Genomic DNA, 25,508 nt, shown 5'->3' with positions numbered 1-25,508 from the left:
GACTCTTGGAAGAGATCTCGAACATCCTAAGAAACAATATACACACTCAACTAGTGCAAAGAGATGTGTTTTTTGAGGTGGGTTAGAACTAGGTTGACTATTTTCCTATTGAAAACTACAACTGCGTACAACGTCCCACAGTTCGTTCTTGATTTGATGTTTCTCATGCTTGATAGTATTTCTCTCTAGAGAAACGGAGCATTGAGCTCACAAAAAAAAAAAAAAAAAAATTGAATTCAAGTAATTGACCCTACGGAATTTCAGTTAATCGCTCAGCACTACTCAAAACACACTTCAAACACACTGTGCCTTCCCTCAGGAACTCGTACGTACGGCTGAGACACCTATGTACCAACACCTGGGTGAGCAGCACCAACTTCCCCATCGACGCTGAGGAGGAGCGCCCCGTCATGCTCAAGGTCCAATACTACACCCCTGCTGTTTAAGTTCCACTTCTGATATTGTGCTTATCACAATGTAGTCAACCTTTTCCCCCAAAACTTTTCAACATTGTAAGTTACTATTAGACATAGGTTTGATTCTGGTGTTTGGAGGGATTGTTGTTGAGTCCATAAGCCTACAGTACATGAGTCGTTAATTTCATACTGAATTCCCTCTACCCACAGATTGGCACGTGCCCTACGAAGGAGGACAAGGAGGCATTTGCTATTGTCTCTGTACCCCTGTTTGAGGTCCGAGACCTGGACTTTGCCAACGATGCCAACAAGGTCCTGGAGTCGACCGTGAAGAAGCTGCAGTATGGCAACATTGCTCAGAACGAGAGGAGGTACAGCACAGTCCTGCTGACACAACCAATACATCCTGGCTGTGTCTGGAAATGTCGCTTGCCAGCAAATCCTTGCTTCCTCCTTACTTGTTTTTTAAAATTCCTTGCTCCTCTCTCAAAGTGCATTTGAGGAGGGGGTCGAGGGAGCCAAATGTTTTATTTTACCTTTATTTAACTAGGCAAGTCAGTTAAGAGTCAGTCAAATGGAGGAAACCAGGACAAAGAAAGCAAGGATTTGACGGCCAGTAACGTTGTTAGACGTGCAATTGAAAAGCTCCTGAGTAATATACAACGTGATAGAGTCCGTATCGGAGCTACATTATGTCCCCTAGTACCACAGCCAACAGGGTTACACTGTTTATTTGGTGCAATACTATGTAATTCAATCTGTTTTCAATTAGTATTTTTATTGCATGTATTTATTTCCTCATTCTCTGTGGAATCTCTGTGTCTGCAATAACTGTCTCTCAGACAGATAATGTGTTCTGTGTCTGCAATAACTGTCTCTCAGACAGATAATGTGTTCTGTGTCTGCAATAACTGTCTCTCAGACAGATAATGTGTTCTGTGTTTGCAATAACTGTCTCTCAGACAGATAATGTGTTCTGTGTCTGCAATAACTGTCTCTCAGACAGATAATGTGTTCTGTGTCTGCAATAACTGTCTCTCAGACAGATAATGTGTTCTGTGTCTGCAATAACTGTCTCTCAGACAGATAATGTGTTCTGTGTCTGCAATAACTGTCTCTCAGACAGGTAATGTGTTCTGTGTCTGCAATAACGGTCTCTCAGACAGATAATGTGTTCTGTGTCTGCAATAACGGTCTCTCAGACAGATAATGTGTTCTGTGTCTGCAATAACTGTCTCTCAGACAGATAATGTGTTCTGTGTCTGCAATAACTGTCTCTCAGACAGATAATGTGTTCTGTGTAATTAACTAATGTTCTTTTGCGGGCCCGTGTTTCCCAGGTTTGTGACCAAGCTGTTGGAGGACCTGATCTTCTTTGTGTGCGAGGTCCCCAACAACGGTCAGGACGTGCTGTCTGTGGTCATCTCCAACCCCAACAGGGAAAGGCAGAAACTAATGAGGGAACAGAACATTCTAGCCCAGGTCAGCTCACTCATACACACACTCTCCCAGAATATCACCTAAAGGAGTATCTAAAGGAGTATCCTCTAGCTTTGGTCTTGAGTCTGATTCTGCTTTGGCCGGTTCCTGTGCTGTCTGTCATTGTCATAACAAATATATTGGGTAATGATGACAGAGAAGCTTTTTGTATCTTACAAACACTGTTAAATTGAGCTACAAGTGTGCAGATTTATTTTGACTTCATAGACGTATTGGCTAACGCAGAAGCAGACTGGCACCCAAGCTAGAAGGTGAATTCCACTGTCTCCTTCCACATTACACTGTGACTTATTAGAGTGCAGAGAGCAGGCTCCCTCTGATCACAGTAATTGAAGGAATTAATAATTCAAGTCAATTCTGCCTAAGGCTGTGCTAATAGCATTGTCATAGCATTGTTAGTAGTAATGATGCTGGCAGTGGTAGTTACTGTGATTAGGGATGATACGGACAACAAAATAATCAGAATCATGAACAAGTAATTTTGTCTGTCTCTGATCTCTTCTGCTGTCTGCTTTCTCCAGATTTTTGGTATTCTGAAGGCTCCATTCACGGACCAGGGGGAGGGTCCCATGCTGAAGCTGGAGGACTTGGGGGACCAGCGCTACGCTCCCTTTAAGTACATGCTGCAGCTGTGCTACCGGGTGCTGCGCCACTCCCAACAGGACTACCGCAAGAACCAGGCTAGTAGCACTGTAGCTTTGTCCAACTCACAACCCTGACTCTATCTTGGTCTATATGATCAATAACTAACTGTATGTTATATAAGTAAGCAATTTGGCCGGAGGGGGTGTGGTATATGGCCAATATATCACAGCTAAGGGCTGTGTCCAGGCACTCCGCGATGCGTCGTGCCTAAGAACAGCCTTTAGCTGTGGTATACTGGCTATATACCATAACCCCCCCGAGGTGCCTTATTGCTATTGTAAACTGGTTACCATCATTAGAGCAGCAAAAATTAATATTTTGTCATACCCGTGGTATACGGTCTGATATACCACGACTGTCAGCCAATCAGCATTCAGGGCTCGAACCACCCAGTTTATAATATAAGCTTATATTTAGGCAGTCGTGTTTGGGAACGATGAAGATCCATTGTATGCTGGTTGAAGTATCTCAAGTTCATATACACAACCCAGATGTATTCCTATAAGGGTATCCATTTCGACTAACTGGTCTCCTTCTGCCCTCCAGGAGTACATAGCCAAGAAGTTCTCCATCATGCAGTCTCAGATCGGTTATGAGATCCTGGCGGAGGACACAATTACAGCTCTGCTCCACAACAACCGCAAGCTGCTGGAGAAACACATCACAGCCAAGGAGATTGAGACCTTCGTCAAACTGCTGCGACGCAACCGAGAGCCCAGGTCAGGACAGAGCAGTACAGGGAGGAGGAATATACCTAACACACATTATAAACTGGATGGTTCAAGCCCTGAAAGCCGTGGTATATCAGACCGTATATCACGGATATGACAAAATATATATTTGTACTGTTCAAATTATGTTGGTAACCAGTTTATAATAGTAATAAGGCACCTCGGGGGTATATGGCCAATATACCACAGCTAAGGGCTGTATCCAGGCACTCTGCGTTTCGTCGTGCTAAGAACAGTCCTTACCCGTGATATATTGGCCATATACCATGCACCCTTGGGCCTTATTGCATAATTATAACATGCATATATGACACACCCCCACACACATTTGATCCACAAATAGATATGCACACTGGGGCTATAAAGCACAATGTGCCACACAAACAAAAAATGTATATTACAGTATATTTGTGTTGCCTATGATTGTTAGGTATTGGTAAGCCACTCTACTGGGTTCAATGTCTTTGAGCATATTTAGTCCAATATGTTTGGTTGTCCTCTTCTGTCCAATCAGGTTCCTGGACTATCTGTCAGACCTGTGTGTGTCCAATAAGACGGCCATTCCAGTGACACAGGAGCTTATCTGTAAATTCATGTTGAACTCCGCCAATGCTGATATCCTCATCCAGACCAAGTGAGTCTCACGCGTATATATATATATAGAGATAGATAGATAGATAGAGATATATATATATATATATACACACACACACACACACACACACACACACACACACACACACACGCCTGTGCGCTCTACCTAACACTGGTGGCCAGGTTATCAGATTGGGGACTGATGTTTGACCTGGCTGTGCTATACACTAGAAGTTCACAATCACATAAGCTGGTATATCTGTGTAAGAAGGCACCGCATGGGTGAATGTCATTAAGCTGGTGTATGCAGATGTGCAAAGAGAAGTAGCAGATCTTGTGTGTGGTAGTGTATACGTGGGTATGTGGTTGAGCTCCAGAGTGAAGAATAAATGCTTCCATTTCCTTCTCTCCTTCTCCTCTTCCTTTTCCTCCCACCCAGGCTAATCCCAAACACAGAGACATCCCTGGAGTCGTCCTTGCTGCTGGAGGACACAGAGGAGGAGGAGGTGTGGCTCTACTGGATCGACAGCCACAAGGAGCCGCACGGCAAGTCCATCCGCCACCTGGCCCAGGACGCCAAGGGCAACCACAAGCTGGACAGTGACATCATCACCTACTACAGGTACTAGACAGCTGCTGCAGCAAGGTGTTCTGGGGGTCTTTATTGGACTCTATGGCGAAACATTGGTTCGCCAATTTATTGATGTATCGACTGTCCAACTTAGTTTCGGGTCCGTTAGGCAACAGTCCAGCTCAACTACCAAACATTTCATGTCATATTTCTATGACACACCTATGACACCTATCTTCCGTGTATTTTCTCTCCCCCTTCCCCATTCACCCTCCAGATACCAGCTCAACCTTTTTGCCAAGATGTGTCTGGACCGCCAGTACCTGGCCATCAACCGGTTGTCCAGCCAGCTGCCTGTGGAACTGATCCTGCGCTGCATGTTTGACGACTGCCTGCCCTACAACCTGCGTGCCTCTTTCTGCCGCCTCATGCTGCACATGCACGTGGACCGCGAGCCCCAGGAGGCCGTGGTGGCTGTGCGCTATGCCCGCCTCTGGACCGAGATCCCCTCCAAGATCACCATCCATGAGTGAGTATGGGGGGGGGGGGGGGGGGGGGGGGGGGGGGGGGGGTGTTGTTTATGTGGCTTTGGGATCTGTGGATGTGACAATAGCATACTGTATCTGTAACTGGCACACCACATGAAAGGAAACAGCCTCTGGTTAGAGATTTATCACAGATGAATTGCATCTTCAGTTTGCTGCATGTTTCATGCATCTAGGTAGCGAGAACACTTTATTTTCTCTAGAGAAACATTGCAGTCAGATTTTCTAGGCTGAAGGTCTATTTCACAGCTTTAAACAACTGATTGAATTGCTTTGTTAATTAGTTTATCATGTAGAGATTGCATAGTTGCTGTGCTATATAATAACGGTCTCCATAGGTATGAGTATGAGTTCAGAGACACCTCCAGAGAGGAGATGAAGAGGAAGTTTGCCCCCACCATGGAGTTTGTAGAGGAATACCTCAAAGACGTGGTCAGCCAACCCTTTCCCTTCGGAGACAAAGAGAAGAATGAATTGACTCTGGAGGTAAAAACACACAACTATTTGTAATTGGTTGTTATCCATTCCAAACTATGGACATAGATGTCATGGAAATTCTTACACAGGGACACTCGAAGTCAATCTTAAATGAATCATTGTTTGTCAGTGCGCTGGAGAGGTTCCAACCAACTCAGTGCACCATAGTACACATGTCAGTCAGAAGCTCTGCCTGGGCAGTACATGGACAAGTTATATTTGCATGATTTAGCATAATTAATCATTGACGTTTTGTTTCATTCATGTGACTGACCAATACTGGTTCATAACATGTGACAGACCAATAACTCACGAGGCTTCTTCTCTCTAAGCTGAGACCTTGAAACTGAGATATCTTTCATTCTTACAACAAGGTCTGGGCGTACTGACAAATTGCAGATACTGATAATTGAGGATGCGTTAAATCAGTCACTTGCATGAACACAGAAATTGGTTATTAGAACAGCACATGAATAGAACACAGAAATTGGTTATTAGAACAGCACATGAATAGAACACAGAAATTAGTTATCAGAAAAGCACAAACATTAAAATCCCTATTACATAGACATGCTCACTTTCTTTTTTTTCGGGTCAATTTTTATTACAATTTTCACAAGATATACAATATAACATTACAAACACAATAATACAACCTTACAACAATCATTCTCCCATCTCACCCAGTGGTGACCCCCCCCCCGCCCACGCCCAACACAAAGAAAGTAACAGACACGATCACTTTCTGATGTTAAAGTTGCGTCTAACTCTGGCCTCTGGGGAAATCCTTCCCTCTTCTCTGGTCTTGTAGGTGGTACATCTGGCCCGTAACCTGGTCTACTTTGGCTTCTACAGCTTCAGTGAGCTGCTGCGTCTCACACGCACCCTCCTGGCCATACTGGACTTTGTCCAACACCCACTCACCTACATGGACAAGCTCAGCAAGAGTCCCGAGGCAGGTGAGTCACACAGAGAATTAATTAATTAACTGATTCAAACATTTTGTTAAATCACAAAACAATGTATTTGTTTACTAAGTTTATTAAGCATACACAGTGCATATAGGCTAATTGATAGATGAGTTTCCAGATCTGAAACTTCAAGAGACATGGGTTCTGTTCCTCATCTCTTTATTATACTTACTGAAGTCAAAAGTGCTTTTATGTTCTGTGTAGTGTTAATTAGGACACATAGCGTAAAATGTTTTCAAATGTTTTGCAACAGAATATTAGCGTTCCTTATTGGACAAAGCCAGGTAGTCCCTCTCTGTTTCAGTCCGTTTCCTTATGTTTGGTTCCTAATGAATACCTCCATGGTCTCCCTGTCCTCCAGGAAACAACGTGTTGCGTACCATCCACGGCGTGGGGGAGATGATGACACAGATGGTGCTGAGTAGAGGGTACGTCCTGCCTCACCACCTCCCCGACACGCCCCCGTCCCTCCAGCACGGAATACAGCCCTTCCTTCTGCCTGACAACGAGGACGTCATGGTCATGGATACCAAGCTCAAAATCATTGAGATCCTACAGGTGAGTGGAGCGCCACCATGTGGTCTGGAGGGCCAGTTACCTGTAACTGTTCTAAAGTAGCGGCTTGAGGCTGGCTGTGGTCTGATTCTCTACACCGTCTCCAATGCTTTTAAATGCTTAAGGGTAAGTGATCGTGTGTATACTTCTGGGTCAAGGGTAGAGAAATGGAACGCAACCACTTGTTCTAGAAATCATGAATTGCGTCATAAAATGAGATCCTTGCTAAACTTTTTTTGTGGTGTTGATTACAAGTGATCTCTAAACATAGTTTGGTAACCACTGTTTTAAGGTCTCTGATTTATCACTTTTAGCTTGAATATGGATTTGAGGTATTCGACATTGTGACCCTTCTTTATCGCCTTCTATCTTGTTCTCCCATCAGTTCATCCTGAGTGTGCGGCTGGACTACAGGATCACCTACTTGCTATCCATCTATAAGAAAGAATTTGGGGACAGGAATCTACCAGACAGCTCTATGTCGGTGTCTGAATTCCCTTCCATGTCAGGTAAAACTCTACCGTCACATATGGACATCTTGGCCTGGTCTCAGATCTGTTGTACTGTCTTGCCAACTCCTATTTTTTATTATTTTTTATTTCACCTTTATTTAACCAGGTTGGCTAGTTGAGAACAAGTTCTCATTTGCAACTGCGACCTGGCCAAGATAAAGCAAAGCAGTTGAACACATACAACAACACAGTTACACATGGAATAAACACATACAGTCAATAATATCAAATCAAATGTATTTATATAGCCCTTCGTACATCAGCTGATATCTCAAAGTGCTGTACAGAAACCCAGCCTAAAACCCCAAACAGCAAGCAATGCAGGTGTAGAAGCACGGTAGATAATGCAGTAGAAAAATCTATATACATCATGTGCAAATGAGGTAGGATAAGAGAGGTAAGGCAATAAATAGGCCATGGTGGCGAAGTTATTACAATCTAGCAATTAAACACTGGAATGGTAGGATGTGCAGAAGATGAATGTGCAAGTAGAGATACTGGGGTGCAAAGGAGTAAGATAAATAAATACAGTATGGGGATGAGGTAGATTGGATGGGCTATTTACAGATGAGCTACAGTGGGGGGGGGGGGTGTATTTAGTCAGCCACCAATTGTGCAAGTTCTCCCACTTAAAAAGATGAGGCCTGTAATTTTCATCATATGTACACTTCAACTATGACAGACAAAATGAGAAAAAAAATCCAGAAAATCACATTGTAGGATTTTTAATTAATTTATTTGCAAATCTCCAGCTTTAGTGATTTTTGCAGTTCGATCCAGTCATTGGCAGCAGAGAACTGGAAGGAGAGGCGGCCAAAGGAAGCATTGATTTTGGGAGTGACCAGTGAGATACACCTGCTGGAGCGCGTGCTGCTATGGTGACCAATGAGCTGAGATAAGGCGGGGCTTTAGCCAGCAGGGACTTGTAGATGACCTGGAGCCAGTGGGTTTGGTGACGAGTATGAAGCGAGGGCCAGCCAACGAGAGCGTACAGGTCACAGTGGTGGGTACTATATGGGGCTTTGGTGTCAAAACGGATGGCACTGTGATAGACTGCGTCCAATTTGTTGAGTAGAGTGTTGGAGGCTATTTTGTAAATGACATCGCCAAAGTCGAGGATTGGTAGGATGGTCAGTTTTACGAGGGTATGTTTGGCAGCATGAGTGAATGATGCTTTGATGCGAAATAGGAAGCCGTTTCTAGATTTCATTTTGGATTGGAGATGCTTAATGTGAGTCTGGAAGGAGAGTTTACAGTCTAACCAGACACCTAGGTATTTGTAGTTATCCACATATTCTAAGTCAGAACCGTCCAGAGTAGTGATGTTGGACGGGCGGGCAGTGATTGGTTGAAGAGCATGCATTTAGTTTTACTTGCATTGAAGAGCAGTTGGAGGCCACGGAAAGAGAGTTGTATGGCATTGAAGCTCATCCGGAGGTTAGTTAACACAGTGTCCAAAGAAGGGCCAGAAGTATACAGAATTGTGTCATCTGCGTAGAGGTGGATCAAAGAATCGCCAGCAGCAAGAGCGACATTGATGTATACAGAGAAGAGAGTCGGCCTGAGAATTGAACCCTGTGCCACCCCCATAGAGACTGCCAGAGGTCCGGACAACAGGCACTCCAATATCACATACTGAACTCTATCTGAGTAGTAGTTGGTGAACCAGGCGAGGCAGTCATTTGAGAAACCAAGACTGTTGACTCTGCCAATAAGAATGTTGTGATTGACAGAGTCGAATGCCTTGGCCAGGTCGATGAATACGGCTGCACAGTAATGTCTCTTATCGATGGCGGTTATGATATCATTTAGGACCTTGAGTGTGGCTGAGGTGCACCCATGACCAGCTCGGAAACCAGATTGCATAGCGGAGAAGGTACGGTGTGATTCGAAATGGTTGATAATCTGTTAACTTGGCTTTCGAAGACCTTAGAAAGGCATGGTAGAATAGATATAGGTCTGTAGCAGTTTGGGTCTAGAGTGTCTCCCCCTTTGAAGAGGGGGATGACCGCAGCAGCTTTCTAATCTATGAGAATCTCAGACGAAAGAGAGGTTGATCAGGCTAGTAATAGGGGTTGCAACAATTTCGGCAGATCATATTAGAAAGAGAGGGCCCAGATTGTCTAGCCCGGCGGATTTGTAGGGGTCCAAATTTTGCAGCTCTTTCAGAACATAAGCTATCTGTTTTTGGGTGGAGAAGTGGGGGAGGTATGGGCGAGTTGCTGTGGGGAGCGCAGGGCTATTGACCAGGGTTAGGGTAGCCAGGTGGAAAGCATGGCCAGCTGTAGAAAAATGCTTATTTAAATCTCAATTATAGTGGATTTATTGGTTGTAACTGTTTCCTAGCCTCAGTGCAGGGGGCAGCTGGGAGGTTTCTTGCTCTTATTCTTCATGGACTTTAGTGTCCCAGAACTTTTTTGAGTTTGTGCTACAGGTTGCAAATTCTGCTTGAAAATGCTAGCCTTCGCTTTCCTAAATGCCTGTGTATATTTGTTCCTAACCCCTGAAAAGTTGCATATCACGGGGCTGTTCGATGCTAATGCAGAATGCTACAGGATGTTTTTCTGCTAGTCAAGGGCAGTCGGGCCTAGAGAGAACCAAGGGCTATATCTGTTCCTGGTTCTAATTATTTTTGAATCGGGCATGCTTATTTAAGATGGTGAGGAAGGCACTTTAAAGAATAACCAGGCATCCTCTACTGACGGGATGAGGTCAATATCCTTCCAGGATACCCGGTCCAGGTTGATTAGAAAGGCCTGCTCGCTGAAGTGTTTTAGGGAGCGTTTGACAGTGATGATGGGTGGTCGTTTTACTGCAGACCCATTATGGATGCAGGCAATGAGGCAGGGATCGCTGAGATCTTGGTTGAAAACAGCAGAGGTCTATTTGGTTAGGATGGTATCTATGAGGGTGCCCATGTTTACGGATTTGGGTTTGTACCTGGTGGGTTCATTGATAATTTGTGTGAGATTGAGGGCATCAATCTTAGACTATAGGATGGCCGGGGTGTTAAGCATGTCACAGTTTAGGTCACCAAGCAGCACGAGCTCTTTACGATAGGGGGGCAAAGAATTCACATACGGTGTCCATGGCACAGCTGGGGGCTGAAGGTGGTCTATAGCAAGTGGTAACAGTGAGAGACTTGTTTCTGGAAAGATGGATTTTTAAAAGTAGAAGTTCGAATTGTTTGGGTACAAACCTGGATAGTAAGACCGAACTCTGCAGGCTATCTCTGCAGTAGATTGCAAGACCGCCCCCTTTGTCAGTTCTATCTTGTTGGAAAATGTTATTGTTAGGAATGAACATTTCAGGGTTTTTGGTGGACTTCCTAAGCCAGGTTTCAGACATGGCTAGGACATCCGGGTTGGCAGAGTGTGCTAAAACAGTGAATAAAACAAACTTAGGGAGGAGGCTTCTAATGTTAACATGCATGAAACCAAGGCTTTTACGGTTACAGAAGTCAACAAATGAGAGCACCTGAGGAGTAGGAGTGGAGCTAGGCACTGCAGGGCCTGGATCCCCAGAGGAACAAAGTAGGAGTAGGATGAGGGTATGGCTAAAGACTATCAGGACTGGTCGTTTAGTGCGTTCAGAGCAGAGAGTAAAAGGAGCAGGTTTCTGGGTGTGAGAGAATAGATTCAAGGCATAATGTACAGACGGAGGTATGGTAGGATGTGAGTACATTTGAGGTAAACCTAGGCATTGAGTAATGATGAGAGAGATTTGTCTCTGGAGATGTTTAAACCAGGTGATGTCACCGCATATGTGGGAGGTGGAACTAAATGGTAGTTTAAGGCATATTGAGCTGGGCTAGAGGCTCTACAGTGAAATAAGACAGTAATCACTACCCAGGACCGTAATGGACAAGGCATATTGATATTAGGGAGAGGCATGCATAGCCGGGTGATCAATAGGGGTCCAGTGAGTGGTTGGGCTGGCTGGAGACACGGCCAGCCCAACCAGCTAGCATACCGGGGCTAGCAAGCTAGCAGAAGGGCCTTAGAGGGACATCTCGATGGAGGAAAGTTTGTTTTGGCCTCCACGTGCGGTGACATCGATAGACCAGTCTTGATGGATTAGTAGGGTTCCTAGGAGCAGAGGGGTCAGCCCAATTGGCAAAATAGGTATAGTGGCCCAAGAAATTGGCCAATGGATCTATACAGCTAACAGTCCAATATGCTCTAGACAGCTAGCGGGCTGCGGCTATCGGATGGGCATTCAGGGGTGGTCACAATGTAGAGGCCTGGTTGCAATGGGACCAGGCTAGGAGAATCTAGAGTGTGTCAGTCAATGCTTAAGGGAATCCTGCTGGTTTGTTGATTACTGTTGTAATCAGTTGTTTGAGCTGTGCTGTCACAGGCACTAATTACTTTCTGGACTTGGCTTATTTGGGCTTTCTATAATTGGGTTCAGTGATTCACATTATTTTGTTCAATTTCAGATCCAGACATAGATGAGATTGCAGCCAAAGCAGAGACCATGTTTGCTGGAAGGTAAGTAAACTGTGTGTGGTGTTTATGTATGCGTGCATGTGTGTGACGAATGGGGCGTTCTGGTGCGTCCCATAGTTCAGAGAAAAGTGCTGTATGTATGCCTATATGTCTGTGTGTGCCATATGGATGGATGGGCACGGTTAATTGAATATCTGAATTGACGTTACTATTCGATTACTTGCGAGACTATTTATTCAAAATATATAAATAATTATAGGCCTATTTTCACAATGAAAAGGATTTGTCTGAATTAAATAAAGTTTTCATGTGACATTGCTACATACGAGTACAGAACCAGTCAAGGTTTGGACACACATACTCATTCCAAGGTTTGTCTTTATTTTTTATATTTTCTAGATTGTAGAATAATAGTGAAGACCTCAAAACTATGAAATAACACATGACAATTGCCGTTCTTAATTTAATAAAACCAGAAACTCTTGGGCCTTCCAAGTGGCGTAGCGGTCTAAGGCACTGCATCGAAGTGTTGCGGTGTCACTACAGCCTAGAGTTCGATCCCAGGCTGTGTCACAAACGGCCGTGACCGGGAGTCCCATATGGTGGACAAGCGTCGCCCGGGTTAGGGGAGGGTTTGGCCAGGGGGGCTTTACTTGGCACATCGCGCTCTAGCGACTCCTTGTGGCGGGCCGGGCACCTGCATTCTGACTTTTGTCGTCAGTTGAATGCTTGGCGGGTCATGTTTTGGAGGATGCATGCCTCTCCCGAGCCCATTGGGGAGTTGCAGAGTTGAGACAAGATCGTAGTCACGAAATTGGGTAGAAAACTAAATAAACTCTTGGATGTAGTTTTTACGAGGTGCGTCCATAAAGTTATACCGGTAGCCTGCACACGTTTCACATATGTAGCTTGTTATTGTTGGGCAATCAAAGCTGCACTACGGTCAGTGGCTCTATATGTTGCCTAGCAGGTGAAGTGGGATATTTCTAATCAATGCAAAAAGGAATGAAAAAATATAGCTGCGAGTCACAATTAATGGAGTTCACAGGATGAAAGGCCACAAGATCAGTTGGATAACAAATCAGTGGTTTTAAATGGACACAGTTTCAGTAACTCAGCCATGTTTTGACCAATCCCTTAGTTTGATAAAAACCTGAGTTAAGACGTACCATGGGCCGACATACCGAACACATTTGGTGTGATTTGGTCCTATGGTTCATGAGATTATTTTAGAAGTAGTTTTAGCTCATTAGCGTATGGGAAAATATGCATCTACTGGTATAGAGTAGCCATCTTTGAATGTATCAACACTTAGACAGTTTCATAATTTTCACAATTTCACTGTATTATTCCAACCTCATAGTGTGAAAATATACACTCAGTGGCCAGTTTATTAGGTACACTCATCTAGTACCGGGTTAAACCCCCCTTTGCCTTCAGAACAGCCTTAATTCTTCGGGGCATGGGATTCTACAAGGTGACGGAAACGTTCCACAGGGATGTTGGTCCATGCTGCAGATGGGACGGCGGTACATTCTGCGAACAGTCAGTCTATCTCATCCCATAGATGCTCTATTGGGTTTGGTCAGCAAGCATGTTCAGATACGCTATGGCGTTCAATCGTTGTACAATTGGTATATAAGGGACCTAACGTGTGTCATGAAAACATTCCCCACACCAGGACTCCACCACCAGCAGCCTGTACCGTTGACACCAGGCAGGATGGGTCCATGGACTCATGCTGCTTATGCAAAATACTGACTGTCATCAGCATGATGCAACAGAAACCGGGATTTGTCGGACCTGGCAAGGTTTTTCCACTCTTCAATTGTTGATCACATGCCACTGGAGACACCTTTTCTTGTTTTTAGCTAATAGGAGTAGAACCCAGTGTGGTCAACTCCTGCAACAGCCCATCCGTGACCAGGGCCGACGAGTTGTGCTTTCTGAAATATCATTCTGCATCTGAGCTGTTTTCACCCACAGGACTGCTGCTTGACTGGATGTTTTTTGTTTGTTACACCATTCTCTGTAAACCCTAGACACTGTCGTGTGTGAAGCCCAGGAGGACGGCAGTTTCTGAGATACTGGATCTGGCAAGCCTGTCACTGACGATCATACCACGCTCAGTCACTTAGGTCACAAGGTTTTCCAATTCTAATGTTCAATCTAAGAGTAAGTGGATGCCTGTCTGCCTACTTTATATAGCAAGCCACTGCCATGTAGCAATTTTCATTAAAGGGGTGGTGTACCTAAATAAACTGGCCACTGAGTGTGTGTGTATATAAAACACAGACAATTCAAGTTTTTGACTGCACTGGGCCTTTAAGCATTAGTGTTACAAAGTCAGAATAGTGATCTGTTTATAGTTTCCTTTTTTAAGATATCAATGCCAAACATTACACAGTTCATTGTGGTAATGACTCTAAAACGTTTCAAGTTGATAGGCCATTGTGGAGTGGATTTTCAACGGACTTATATGGACACGTAAAATATGATTTCCTGATTTAGCAAGAGCCTAGCCATCTCTTAACCAATTTGGTATTATTTGGACATATGGTTAATAAGAATATGTTTTTCAAAGGTTTTCCTAAATGTCAAAGATCTATCCTGATGGACCTTATGGGTCCTTAAGGCAACTTTGTTCACCATGTGGAAAGATGCCTACATACATTTCAAGTACCTCGGTCAAACAGGGTTTAAGTGAGACTGTTTACAACAGCGCCACCTATAGGCCAATCAGGACTATTATTTTTGTCTGTGACTCATAGCCTCTTATGCCAAATTAGAGAGAAAGTTAACAATCTTCCCCTGTCTAGCAGCAGCAGTAGCAAACGACTGTCTCTATAGATTTGTGCAGCAAACAACTGTTCTTTCAAAAAAAAAGTTTTACAAAAGTTTTACAAAAGTTTGTCATGATATTATTTGAATAGGGAAAGTACTTCAAATGCCCATCTCTAGTGTGCCAGTGTTTGTCAAAACACTGTGTATGCCTCCAATGTCTCTTTCTAACCCTGCGTCTGGTGCTTCCAGTTCAGAGTGTAGTGCTGTGGAGCTGGATGACGAAGGGGGTAGGACCTTCCTGAGGGTGCTGATCCACCTCATCATGCAGGACTACCCCCCACTGGTCTCAGGCTCACTGCAGCTCATGTTCAAACACTTCAGCCAGAGAGCAGAGGTCCTACAGGCCTTCAAACAGGTAACAGCACTGTGTGTGTGTGTGTGTACACATGCGCTTGTGTCTGATCTGTGTGTGTGTGTGTGTGTGTGTGTGTGTGTGTTTGATCTCACTGTGTGTGTTTCTGTGGTCCCTTGCAGGTCCAGTTGCTGGTGTCGGAGCAGGATGTAGAGAACTACAAGCAGATCAAGACAGACCTGGACCAGCTAAGGCTGACAGTGGAGAAGTCTGAACTGTGGGTGGAGAAAAGTGGAGCCTACGGTAGTGAGGACATAGGAGAGAGTCAGGGCAAGGAGCAGACCATGGAGGTACATCACACTACAGTACACTATACTACAGTACAGTATAGTATGCCCCCTACAGGCCACAATTGCCACACATCATAGAGGGCTAATGGCTGAGCGAGGGCTGAATCCTTACTTGATATCCAAGTAATTTCTTCAAATCTAAATGTATTTTTGTGTAATGTGTGATTGACAGGAGGCTGGAATCCTGAGCCCAGTACAGGGCGGAGATGTGAAGCCACAGATAGACAGCAACAAAGCTAACAACTACAACATTGTCAAAGAGGTGGGCTGCTATTCTGTCTCCTTGAACTGTGTGTGTGTGTGGTATAGGGTTGCAAAGTTATGGGTAATTTACTTTCTCTAATTTTGGTCATGAACAGGTAATCTATTTAAAAATATGTTTTTTATGTCTGTCCATATTGACCACAAGTTTCTAGTGGATATACCATATGGTTCAAGAGAAAATAGCAAAATTAATGAAATAAGCACCTATAACAAAAACATATTTAATTAACTCTGCGTATCTTCCAAATATAAACTTTTTTTCACAACTGCCACCAGTTTGGTACCAAAATATTTACAATGATATGTTGACATAGCAAAATAATATACATATATTACAGCTGCAATATGTAACTTTTTGGGTGACCTGACCAAATTCACAAAGAAATGTGAGTTATAGATATGTCATTCTCATTGAAAGCAAGTCTAAAAAGCGGCAGATCTGTTCTACTGTATGTGCACCATTTCTATGCTTCCCGGTCTTAAGGTTAATTTCTGCGTCTTTTACCTTTGTACACCAGCTTCAAAGAGCTGAAAATACATTTCACAGCAGTTCAGATGGTTCAATGACTATCTAAACTCTTGTTTTGTCACACAAACCGCAATTGGGTTAACTATTTGAAGTTTAGCAACCCGGAGAGATTTCAGCATATTGCACCTTTAAACACCAATGGTATTCACAATGTTGATGGTTTATATTTAGGATCATGTTTACAGCTTTAAAAATATATATATTTTAAAATAATCTTATTGTATTATTTTATATATTTTACATGTGAGGCCACACAGGCTGCGTTTAGACAGGCAGATCCATTCTCATCTTTTTCTCACTAATTAGACTTGGAAACTTTCTGGTAATATACCCTCACTTTGCAACCCTAGTGTGGTATAAGCAGCATTCTCAATTACAGTCAGTGCAGTCTTTGAAAACACACCATGACACTGGGATTATTGATTGTCCACTAATAATTTACAGACCGTACGTCACTGGTCAATGTAGCCATGTTTTATGTGGGCCTGACTTGTGACCTGACTTGCATTTCTTCATTTCTCCTAGGGGATAAATAAAGTTACATTTAATGTGCTCCTGTAACACTAAATTACAGCAGCTGAAAATGCAAGTGTTTTTAGACTGATTGCTATTGCTGTGTAATGCATGTATTAGTGTCTGATCTGTGTGTGTGTGGTCAGTAGATCCTGCTGCGGCTCAGTAAGCAGTGTTACCCCGGTAAAAAGAGTCGTGTGCAGCAGCAGAGGTTACTGAAGAACATGGGCGCTCACACTGTGGTGCTGGACCTGCTCCAGATACCTTATGAGAAGGTGAGCACGTCACATTTAGAGATGTTTTACTCACAAGTGAAAGTAGGTGTCAAACACACAGGAACCAGTCCATATGGGCTTATAAAATAAGTGCTTCAGGTGAGGCTCCTCAAAGCCTGACATAAATGTTGTCATTATCCATAACCAGACTTTATTTTGATAAAGCTTGACTAGGTAGGTCAGGGCTCTTCAACCCTGTTCCTGGAAAACTACCGTCCTGTAGGTTTTCACTCCAACCCTAATCTAGCTCACCTAAATCTAATAATTAGCTAGTTGATATGCTGAATCTGGTTAGTTATGACTGTGGTTGAAGCGAAAACCTACAGGATGGTAGCTCTCCAGGCACATGGTTGGAGAGTCCACTGCCTTGGTAGCTTTGTTTGACCATCTTTATGGATTGATTTTGTGGTGACGCAGTTGTACAACTGTGCTGTCTGTCTGTCGGTTTGTCCCCAGAGTGATAAGAAGATGAATGAGATCATGACACTGGCCCACGTGTTCCTGCAGAACTTCTGTAAAGGGAACAGCCAGAATCAGGTTCTGCTCCACAAACACCTCAACCTGTTCCTCACACCAGGGGTATGCTCACTTATAAACACACTCACACAAGCATGCACATTTCGCTTCGAACACACCGACAGCGTCATTGCATTTTGGTACACCAGAATGACATTCATTTCCAATGAAACACTGCATTTGCCTTGCAGTGCTTTTGGTGTGGTGCGTACGTTGGATTTATCAAACATATGTGTCAAACTGTATGCGTAGACGGCTTGACAGAAATGGTAGCAGAAGGTGAATGTTGAACTTTTGTTGCACACATCCTGGTGATGCTGTGTACTATTTTGCGCAGGTGTTACACATGCATGCACGCATGCATTCACGCCACACTGCGCACACGCATACACACATTGTATACATGCGCGTATAGTTGCACACTCTACTCAAATACACAAACACGCAGCCGCACACGTTTGTCCACGTTTTAACTATTATTCAACAAAATAAATGCATTTTATTACAAGATGTCCTTTTCCCTCTCCAGCTCCTGGAGGCTGAGACCATGCGCCACATCTTCATGAACAACTTCTATCTGTGCAACGATATCAGTGACCGTGTGGTCCACCATTTTGTTCACTGCATCGAGACTCATGGCCGACACGTCCAGTACCTCAAGTTCCTCCAGACCATCGTCAAGGCCGACGGGAAGTATGTCAAGAAGTGCCAGGACAAGGTCATGACCGAGGTGAGAGGGATGATGCAATCTTTGGATGGCTGTGGAGACAACACAATAGCATGGTTTCCACTACCACTATCTCTTAAAATGTGACTATAAAAAAATTATAAAAAGGATAAGTACTGTTATTTTATAGATTAATCTATTTTCTAGTTCCATAGCTAATCTGTCCTCGCCTGATGACTCAAACTGATTTATTCTGCTGCTCTATGTCCGCTACATACTTCAGTCAGAGACCGCCATCATTGAAGACATTTGTGGTGAGGTCAAAATGAGGGTCCTCTGCGATTGGATCATCTTTAACCAATCAGAGTATCAAAGCCATTGTGGAGAAGAAAATAACGTCCGTGGGCGTGGTGTAGCATTTGGCCGGAGCAAGGAGTTTGGGTAGCCATGCAAGATCTATCCATTCCCAAAATAAATAAAACGTGACTACTTTCTGAAAATACCTTGTGGAGGAATTTGCGTCCCGTTGACAGTGGTCGGAATCTTGGTTGAGGGCATTACAGGAAGTCATTGCATGTTGCGTCTCAGTTTAGGTTAACAGGAAGCGTAAACCAATATCATGGTATGTCCTGCTCATCAGTATCAAACTATACTGAACAAAAATAAACGCAACATGTGAAGTGTTCCCATGTTTCATGAGCTGAAATAAAAGATCCCAGAAATGTTCCCATGGTGACGGTGGGGTTACGGTACGGGAAGACATAAGCTACGGACAGCAAACACAGTTGCATTTTATCGATGGCAATTTGAATGCACAGAGATGCAGTGACGAGATCCTGAGGCCCATTGTCGTGCCATTTATCCGCCGCCATCACCTCATGTTTCAGCATGATAATGCACGGCCCCATGTCGCAAGGATCTGTACACAATTCATGGAAGCTGAAAATGTCCCAGTTCTTCAATGACCTGCGTACTCACTAGACATGTTATTCATTGAGCATGTCTGGGATGCTCTGGATCGATGTGTACGACAGGGTTCCAGTTCCCACCAACATCCAGCAACTTCGCACAGCCATTGAAGATGAGTGGGACAACATTCCACAGGTCACAAACAGCCTGATCAATTCTATGCCAAGGAGATGTCTCGCTGCATTAGGAAAATGGTGGACACCACGCCCCTAGCTTTTTTAAAGTATTTTTCTTCTTCTCAGTCATGTGGAATCCATAGATCCGGGCCTCATTAATTTATTTCAATTGACAGATTTCCTTATATGTAACTGTAACAAAGTAAAATCTTTGAAATTGTTGCGTTTTTATATTTTTGTTCAGTGTGTATCGATATATCGAATGATCAATATTGGTGCCCCCACTAGTGATACGGTATTCCTTATCTAACCTCTACTCGTCTGTCTCCCTTTCTGTCCTTCCCACCCCCAGCTGGTGAACGGTGGCGAGGACGTGCTGGTGTTCTACAACGACCGCTCCTCCTTCCCGGTGCTGTTCCAGATGATGTGCTGCGAGCGGGAGCGTGGGGACGAGGGCGGAGCCCTGGCCTACCACAACACCCTGGTAGAGCTCCTCGCTGCCTGCACCGAGGGCAAAAACGTCTACACCGAGCTGAAATGTAACTCCCTGCTGCCCCTGGACGACATCGTCAAGGTGGTCACCCACGATGACTGCATCGCTGAGGTACGGGGTCATCTTGAGAGGCTGTGTGTCATTGGATGCTGAGGAGCCTTTCAGTAGACTAATGTGATTTCATATCCTTGCATTCAACTTCATCTGTACTGATCTGAGGATACAGAGTAAAGCAAGATTGTACTCCATTATAGATCATTGACATGCACCTATTTTGCTTGCATACAGAGAGTGGTCAGAGGTTTGCTTACCTAGATTCATACCAATGCATACAAATTGTGATTCCAGAACAGCCAGCCTTGATATAGCCTAGCATTCATTCACTTCAGTGGAATCACTCACACCTGTCATTCATCTGCATGCGTGGTTTCTATTGGCCCTCCCTCCCCAGGTGAAGACGGCCTACGTGAACTTTGTGAACCACTGCTATGTGGACACGGAGGTGGAGATGAAGGAGATCTACACCAGCCACCACATCTGGAAGCTCTTTGAGAACTTTTTGGTGGACATGGCACGGGTAATGTCCTCACTAAGGTCCTCCTCAAAGGGATGTGTCTCAATAGTCCAAAACAGGTTATTTTTCCTCTCTTTCGTTGTGTCCTCTTCCTCATCTGCACTGATCTGAACACAAAAAAACAACATGGTGGGTCCCTTAAGGGAATGGGCTTTTCCCCAGTCCAGTTCATTGTAGATGAGGGAAAGGAGAAGTCCATTTGACTATGGAGATATACCCCAGGTAAGTCTATGCCCCCTCACTCCTGAGTGACAGACATGCTTTACATCCCCCTTTCCTTTTCTGTTTTTAGGTGTGCAACAGCACCACGGACCGTAACCATGCCGACGTTCCCCTGGAAATGTATGTGATTGAGACAGTAATGGCCATCGTCAAGGGCTTCTTCAGCTCCCAGTTCCCTGTCAACAACTCCAACCTGCAGGTATGGCTGGGAGAGAGGTTAACCTTATACATGGGCATTTAAATACCTTCCTCAGGTCACTTCCAAATGTTGGAAGGACAGTGGACCAGATTTGGTTCAGGTACTTCCAGCAAGTGCTGATCCATCTTGTAGTTGGCACAACATTTTGAGTGTTATTGAAGTGTCCGTTTTATCTTCTCCTATTATCCCTCTCTCTTTCCTCTCTACTATGTCAGACTCACCAGCCCATCTTCATCAAGCTGCTCCAGTCCTCCTTCAGGATCTATAACTGCACCTGGATCAGCTCGGCCCAGAAGAATAACATTGAGGGCTGCATCAAAACACTGGCTGACGTGGGTGAGTCTCACAGCCCAATAATTGCACTTTGACAGGCCTTGACCAAGGTTGGTAAACTGGAAACGTTGGAGATTGCTATAATGACAGGTAGACATTGCAAGTCTTTTGAGTCTCATCCAATAAACCCTTTTATTCTGCCACCACTGTTATTCTGCCACCACTGTTATTCTGCCACCACTGTTATTCTGCCACCACTGTTATTCTGCCACCACTGTGTATTCAGACAATATTTGCAGGAAGTAGTTCCCTGTTGGTTGATTGGGTGTTATGTCAGCTTATGTTAGTATCTGTGTCTGGAATAAATCTGGGCCAGTGTTCATAAAGTGTCTGAGTATTCAATATGCCCTGCAAGGCTAAACTGATCCTGTATCAGCACTCCTACGTTGATGCTCCGTCAGTTCCTAGTTATAAAGTAGTGTTTTAGTAGTTGGACAAAAAGAGTATCGTAACGGATATGGGTCATTTTCTGGATACAATTATGATCTGAATATTTTTTGTAATTATCCGTGATCGGGAAAAAAGTTATTTTCGGGTGCCGGCAAGCATCTTTCTCATGTCAGTCAATCACAAAGTTTCTGTACTGTCTTTGAGTCAGGAATGTTTGTGGTCTAAATAGCTAAATATGTAAAGAGAAGGGCCGGCTGTACGTTGATCCTGCTGCTCTGATTGGATAGAGTGAAGCTGTGTTTCTCTGTCCACTTCATCTGATCACTTTTCCTCACAGGTTTTCATTTAGAATGTTACTATGATAAATCACATGGTGAGGATGTTTCCTATCAAGCTTTCATTGTGCATAATATCTAACAAGTGGGGCAAGGGTAGGGAAAGAGTATGAAACGCTAATGCGCATTCTGACTGAGTGACAGCAAACTTGGCTGCCCGCTGCAAGTTGGAGACACACAAACACACTTCTCTGCTCGCTGCTCCTAATCTGCAGCTTTTTTTGCAGTGAGAACGTGCAGGGAGGTTTTTTGCCAACATCTATTTAGGCATAATAAAACACATTAGTTTTTTCCGATCACGAGTATCATCTGATCCAACTATTAACTTATGGATACAATTACGAATACGAGTATGGCCATGTTTAAAGTCTTCCTCGTCTCCTGTCCAGCCAAGGCGCGTGCCATAGCCATACCAGTGGATCTGGACAGCCAGGTGAACACTCTGTCTCTGAAGGCCCACACCAATGTGGTGCATCGTGCCGCCAAGGACTGGAGGATCTCAGCACGCACCCGGCCCCGAAAGGAGACCCTAGGAGGGCCCGACTACAAGAGCATCATTGAGAAGCTGCAGGTGATACATACACACATGCACACACACACACACTATACTGCAGAGAGCATTATACTGCAGAGAGCATTATACTGTGTGTCCAGGGTGTGGTGGCGTGTCTAGAGGAGCAGTTCAGTCCTAAGGTGCAGGCCGAGTTCTCTGTGTTGGTGGATGTACTACACAGCCCTGAGCTGTTGTTCCCAGAGGCTGCCAGACTGCGCTGTGAGAGTGGAGCCTTCATGTCCAAGTGAGTGTTGCAGAGGCGCAGATGCAGTCACAGATCACAGATACATTATCTATGGGCTGCATTTACAGAGCATTTAGACCAGTGCAAAGTTAGCATTTGACCTACCATTGTTCTGGTTTGTGATTTACTTTAGACTATCTAACTGTGACTTCTCCTAAATGTTTCTGAAAAGATATGTTCTAATTTATTATGGTGTTATTCATAATCCTCCAGTCATAGGTCACATGTCTGTTGGTGTGTTTAGATGACTTGAAGCCATGATACTCATCTTCCACCTGTACCCTTCCCCTTGTCATTCAGACTGATCAAACACACCAAGAAGCTGATGGACAAAGAGGAAAAACTGTGTATTAAGATCCTGCAGACACTTAGAGAAATGCTGGATAAGAAGGAGGCCTTCGATGAGCCTGTGAGTACTGATCCAGACATGGTGAGACAAGAGTTTGTTTATATACAAGGTATTTTTGGTATAGGGATGTGCAGAACATCAATATGATACTGTATCAATACCCAAGTGTACGATACAAAAGAATGTATACTGTTGGTTGTCATCAACCACACTAGCATGCCCCATTCAAAGAATGTAGAACTAAGAACAGATATAGCCATTGGTTCACCCCAGACTTGACTGCTCTTGACCAGCACAAAAAAATCCTGTGGTTCTGCATTCGCATCGAATAGCCCCCTCAATATGCAACTTTTCAGGGAAGTCAGGAACCAATATACTCAGTCAGTTAGGAAAGCTAAGGCTAGCTTCTTCAAACAGAAATTTGCATCCTGTAGCACTAATTCCAATATGTTTTGGGACACGGATAATAAGAGCACCCACCTCCCAGCTGCCCACTGCACTGAGGATAGGAAACACTGTCACCACCGATAAATCTATGATAATTGATCATTTCAAAAAGCATTTGTCTACGACTGGCCATGCTTTCCACCTGGCTACCCCTACCCCAGCCAACATTTCAGCACCCCCTGTAGCAACTTGCCAAAGCCCCCCCCCGCTTCTCCCTCACCCAAATCCAGACCGCTGATGTTCTGAAAGGGCAAAAAAATCTGGATCCCTACAAATCAGCTGGGCGAGACAATCTGGACCCTCTCTTTTTAAAATTATCCACCGAAATTGTTGCAACCCCTATTACTAACCTGTTCAATCTCTCTTTCAAATCGTCTGAGATCCCCAAAGATTGGAAAGCTGCCGCGGTCATCCCCCTCTTCAAAGGGGGAGACACTCTAGACCCAAACTGTTATAGACCTATATCCATCCTGCCCTGCCTTTCTAAAATCTTCAAACGTCAAGTTAACTAACAGATCACCCACCATTTCGAATCCCACCGTACCTTCTCCACTATGCAATCTGGTTTCCGAGCTGGTCATGGGTGCCTGGTTCACCAACTACTTCTGATAGAGTTCAGTGTTTCAAATCTGAGGGCCGGTTGTCCGGACCTCTGGCTGTCTCTATGGGGGTGCCATAGGGTTCAATTCTCGGGCCGATTCTTTTCTCTGTATATATCAATGATGTTGCTCTTGCTGCTGGTGATTCTCTGATCCACCTCTACGCAGATGAAAACATTCTGTATACATCTGGCCCTTCCTTAAACACTGTGCTAACAAACCTCCAAACAAGCTTCAATGCCATACAACACTCCTTCTGAGTCTTCCAACTGCTTTTAAATGCTAGTAAAACTAAGTTCATGCTCTTCAACTGATTGCTGCCCGCACCCTCCCGCCCGACTAGCATCACTACCCTGGACGGTTCTGACTTAGAATATGTAGACAACTACAAATACCTTGGGTGTCTGGTTAGACTGTTAACTCTCCTTCCAGACTCACATTAAGCATCTCCCATCCAAAATTAAATCTACAATCGGCTTACTATTTCGTAACAAAGCCTCCTTCACTCATGCTGCCAAACATACCCTCGTAAAAGACTATCCTACTGATCCTTGACTTCAGCGAAGTAATTTACAAAATAGCCTCCAACACTCTACTCAGCAAACTGGATGCAGTCTATTACAGTGCCATCCATTTTGTAACCAAAGCCCCATATACTACCCACCACTGCGACCTGTATGTTCTCATTGGCTGGCCCTCGCTACATATTTGTCGCCAAACCCACTGGCTCCAGGTCATCTATAGGTCTATTCTAGGTAATGCCCCGCCTTATCTCAGCTCACTGGTCAACATAGCAACACCCACCCTTAGCACGCGCTCCAGCAGGTATATTTCTCTGGTCACCCCCAAAGCCAACACTTACTTTGGTCGCCTTTCCTTCCAGTTCTCTGCTGCCAATGACTGGAACAAATTGCAAAAATCACTGAACGTGGAGTCTTATATCTCCCTCACTAACTTTAAACCTCAGCCGTCAGAGCAGCTTACCGATCACTATACCTGTACACAGCCAATCTGTAAATAATACACCCAACTACCTCACCCCCATATTATTACTGACCCTCTTGCTCTTTTGCACCCCAGTATCTCTACCTGCACATCATCATCTGCACATCCATCACTCCAGTGTTAATGCTAAATTGTAAATAATTCGCCTCTAGGGCCTATTTGTTGCCTACTCTTCTACATTTGCACACACTGTACATAGATTTTGTTTCTATTGTGTTATTGACTGTACCTTTGTTTATGTGTAACTCTGTGTTTGATTTTGTCGCACTGCTTTGCTTTATCTTGGCCAGGTCACAGTTGTAAATGAGAACTTGTTCTCAACTAGCCTACCTGGTTAAATAAAGGTGAAATAAAAAAATACAATTTGGCTTCAGTTACAGGTGAAGGCAAATTGAAGGGAGGCTGAACTCACTTAATTAGTCTTTTTTTCTGCCTCATTAAAGAAATGCTAGAAGCCGTGAC

General features: G+C 44.2%; 1 protein-coding gene across 2 annotated transcripts in view; it reads left to right on the top strand.

Moving 5' to 3' along the window:
* The window catches only part of LOC110497694 (inositol 1,4,5-trisphosphate-gated calcium channel ITPR2), a 165,865-nt gene that overhangs the window by 31,559 nt on the left and 108,798 nt on the right, over positions 1-25,508 (top strand). The window contains exons 12-37 of one of the 2 annotated variants that reach the window (XM_036956603.2): positions 320-419; positions 627-787; positions 1,757-1,898; positions 2,438-2,596; positions 3,108-3,280; positions 3,807-3,926; positions 4,326-4,508; positions 4,735-4,986; positions 5,341-5,488; positions 6,291-6,438; positions 6,812-7,008; positions 7,391-7,514; positions 11,959-12,010; positions 15,002-15,167; positions 15,287-15,454; positions 15,627-15,716; positions 16,910-17,035; positions 17,492-17,614; positions 18,081-18,281; positions 19,656-19,907; positions 20,248-20,373; positions 20,663-20,791; positions 21,007-21,127; positions 22,239-22,420; positions 22,504-22,646; positions 22,947-23,055. In XM_036956603.2, coding sequence (XP_036812498.2) covers positions 320-419; positions 627-787; positions 1,757-1,898; positions 2,438-2,596; positions 3,108-3,280; positions 3,807-3,926; positions 4,326-4,508; positions 4,735-4,986; positions 5,341-5,488; positions 6,291-6,438; positions 6,812-7,008; positions 7,391-7,514; positions 11,959-12,010; positions 15,002-15,167; positions 15,287-15,454; positions 15,627-15,716; positions 16,910-17,035; positions 17,492-17,614; positions 18,081-18,281; positions 19,656-19,907; positions 20,248-20,373; positions 20,663-20,791; positions 21,007-21,127; positions 22,239-22,420; positions 22,504-22,646; positions 22,947-23,055 — 3,895 coding nt within the window. Of the gene's footprint in view, positions 1-319; positions 420-626; positions 788-1,756; positions 1,899-2,437; positions 2,597-3,107; positions 3,281-3,806; positions 3,927-4,325; positions 4,509-4,734; positions 4,987-5,340; positions 5,489-6,290; positions 6,439-6,811; positions 7,009-7,390; positions 7,515-11,958; positions 12,011-15,001; positions 15,168-15,286; positions 15,455-15,626; positions 15,717-16,909; positions 17,036-17,491; positions 17,615-18,080; positions 18,282-19,655; positions 19,908-20,247; positions 20,374-20,662; positions 20,792-21,006; positions 21,128-22,238; positions 22,421-22,503; positions 22,647-22,946; positions 23,077-25,508 lie in introns of both variants that reach the window. The other variant, XM_036956593.2, reaches the window with a different exon arrangement.

Source organism: Oncorhynchus mykiss, chromosome 2 (assembly GCF_057628025.1).
Source record: "Oncorhynchus mykiss isolate SJ-2025 chromosome 2, ASM5762802v1, whole genome shotgun sequence".
In the NCBI taxonomy this organism is placed as follows: Eukaryota; Metazoa; Chordata; class Actinopteri; order Salmoniformes; family Salmonidae; genus Oncorhynchus; species Oncorhynchus mykiss.
This window is presented reverse-complemented; position numbering and strand designations above follow the sequence as displayed.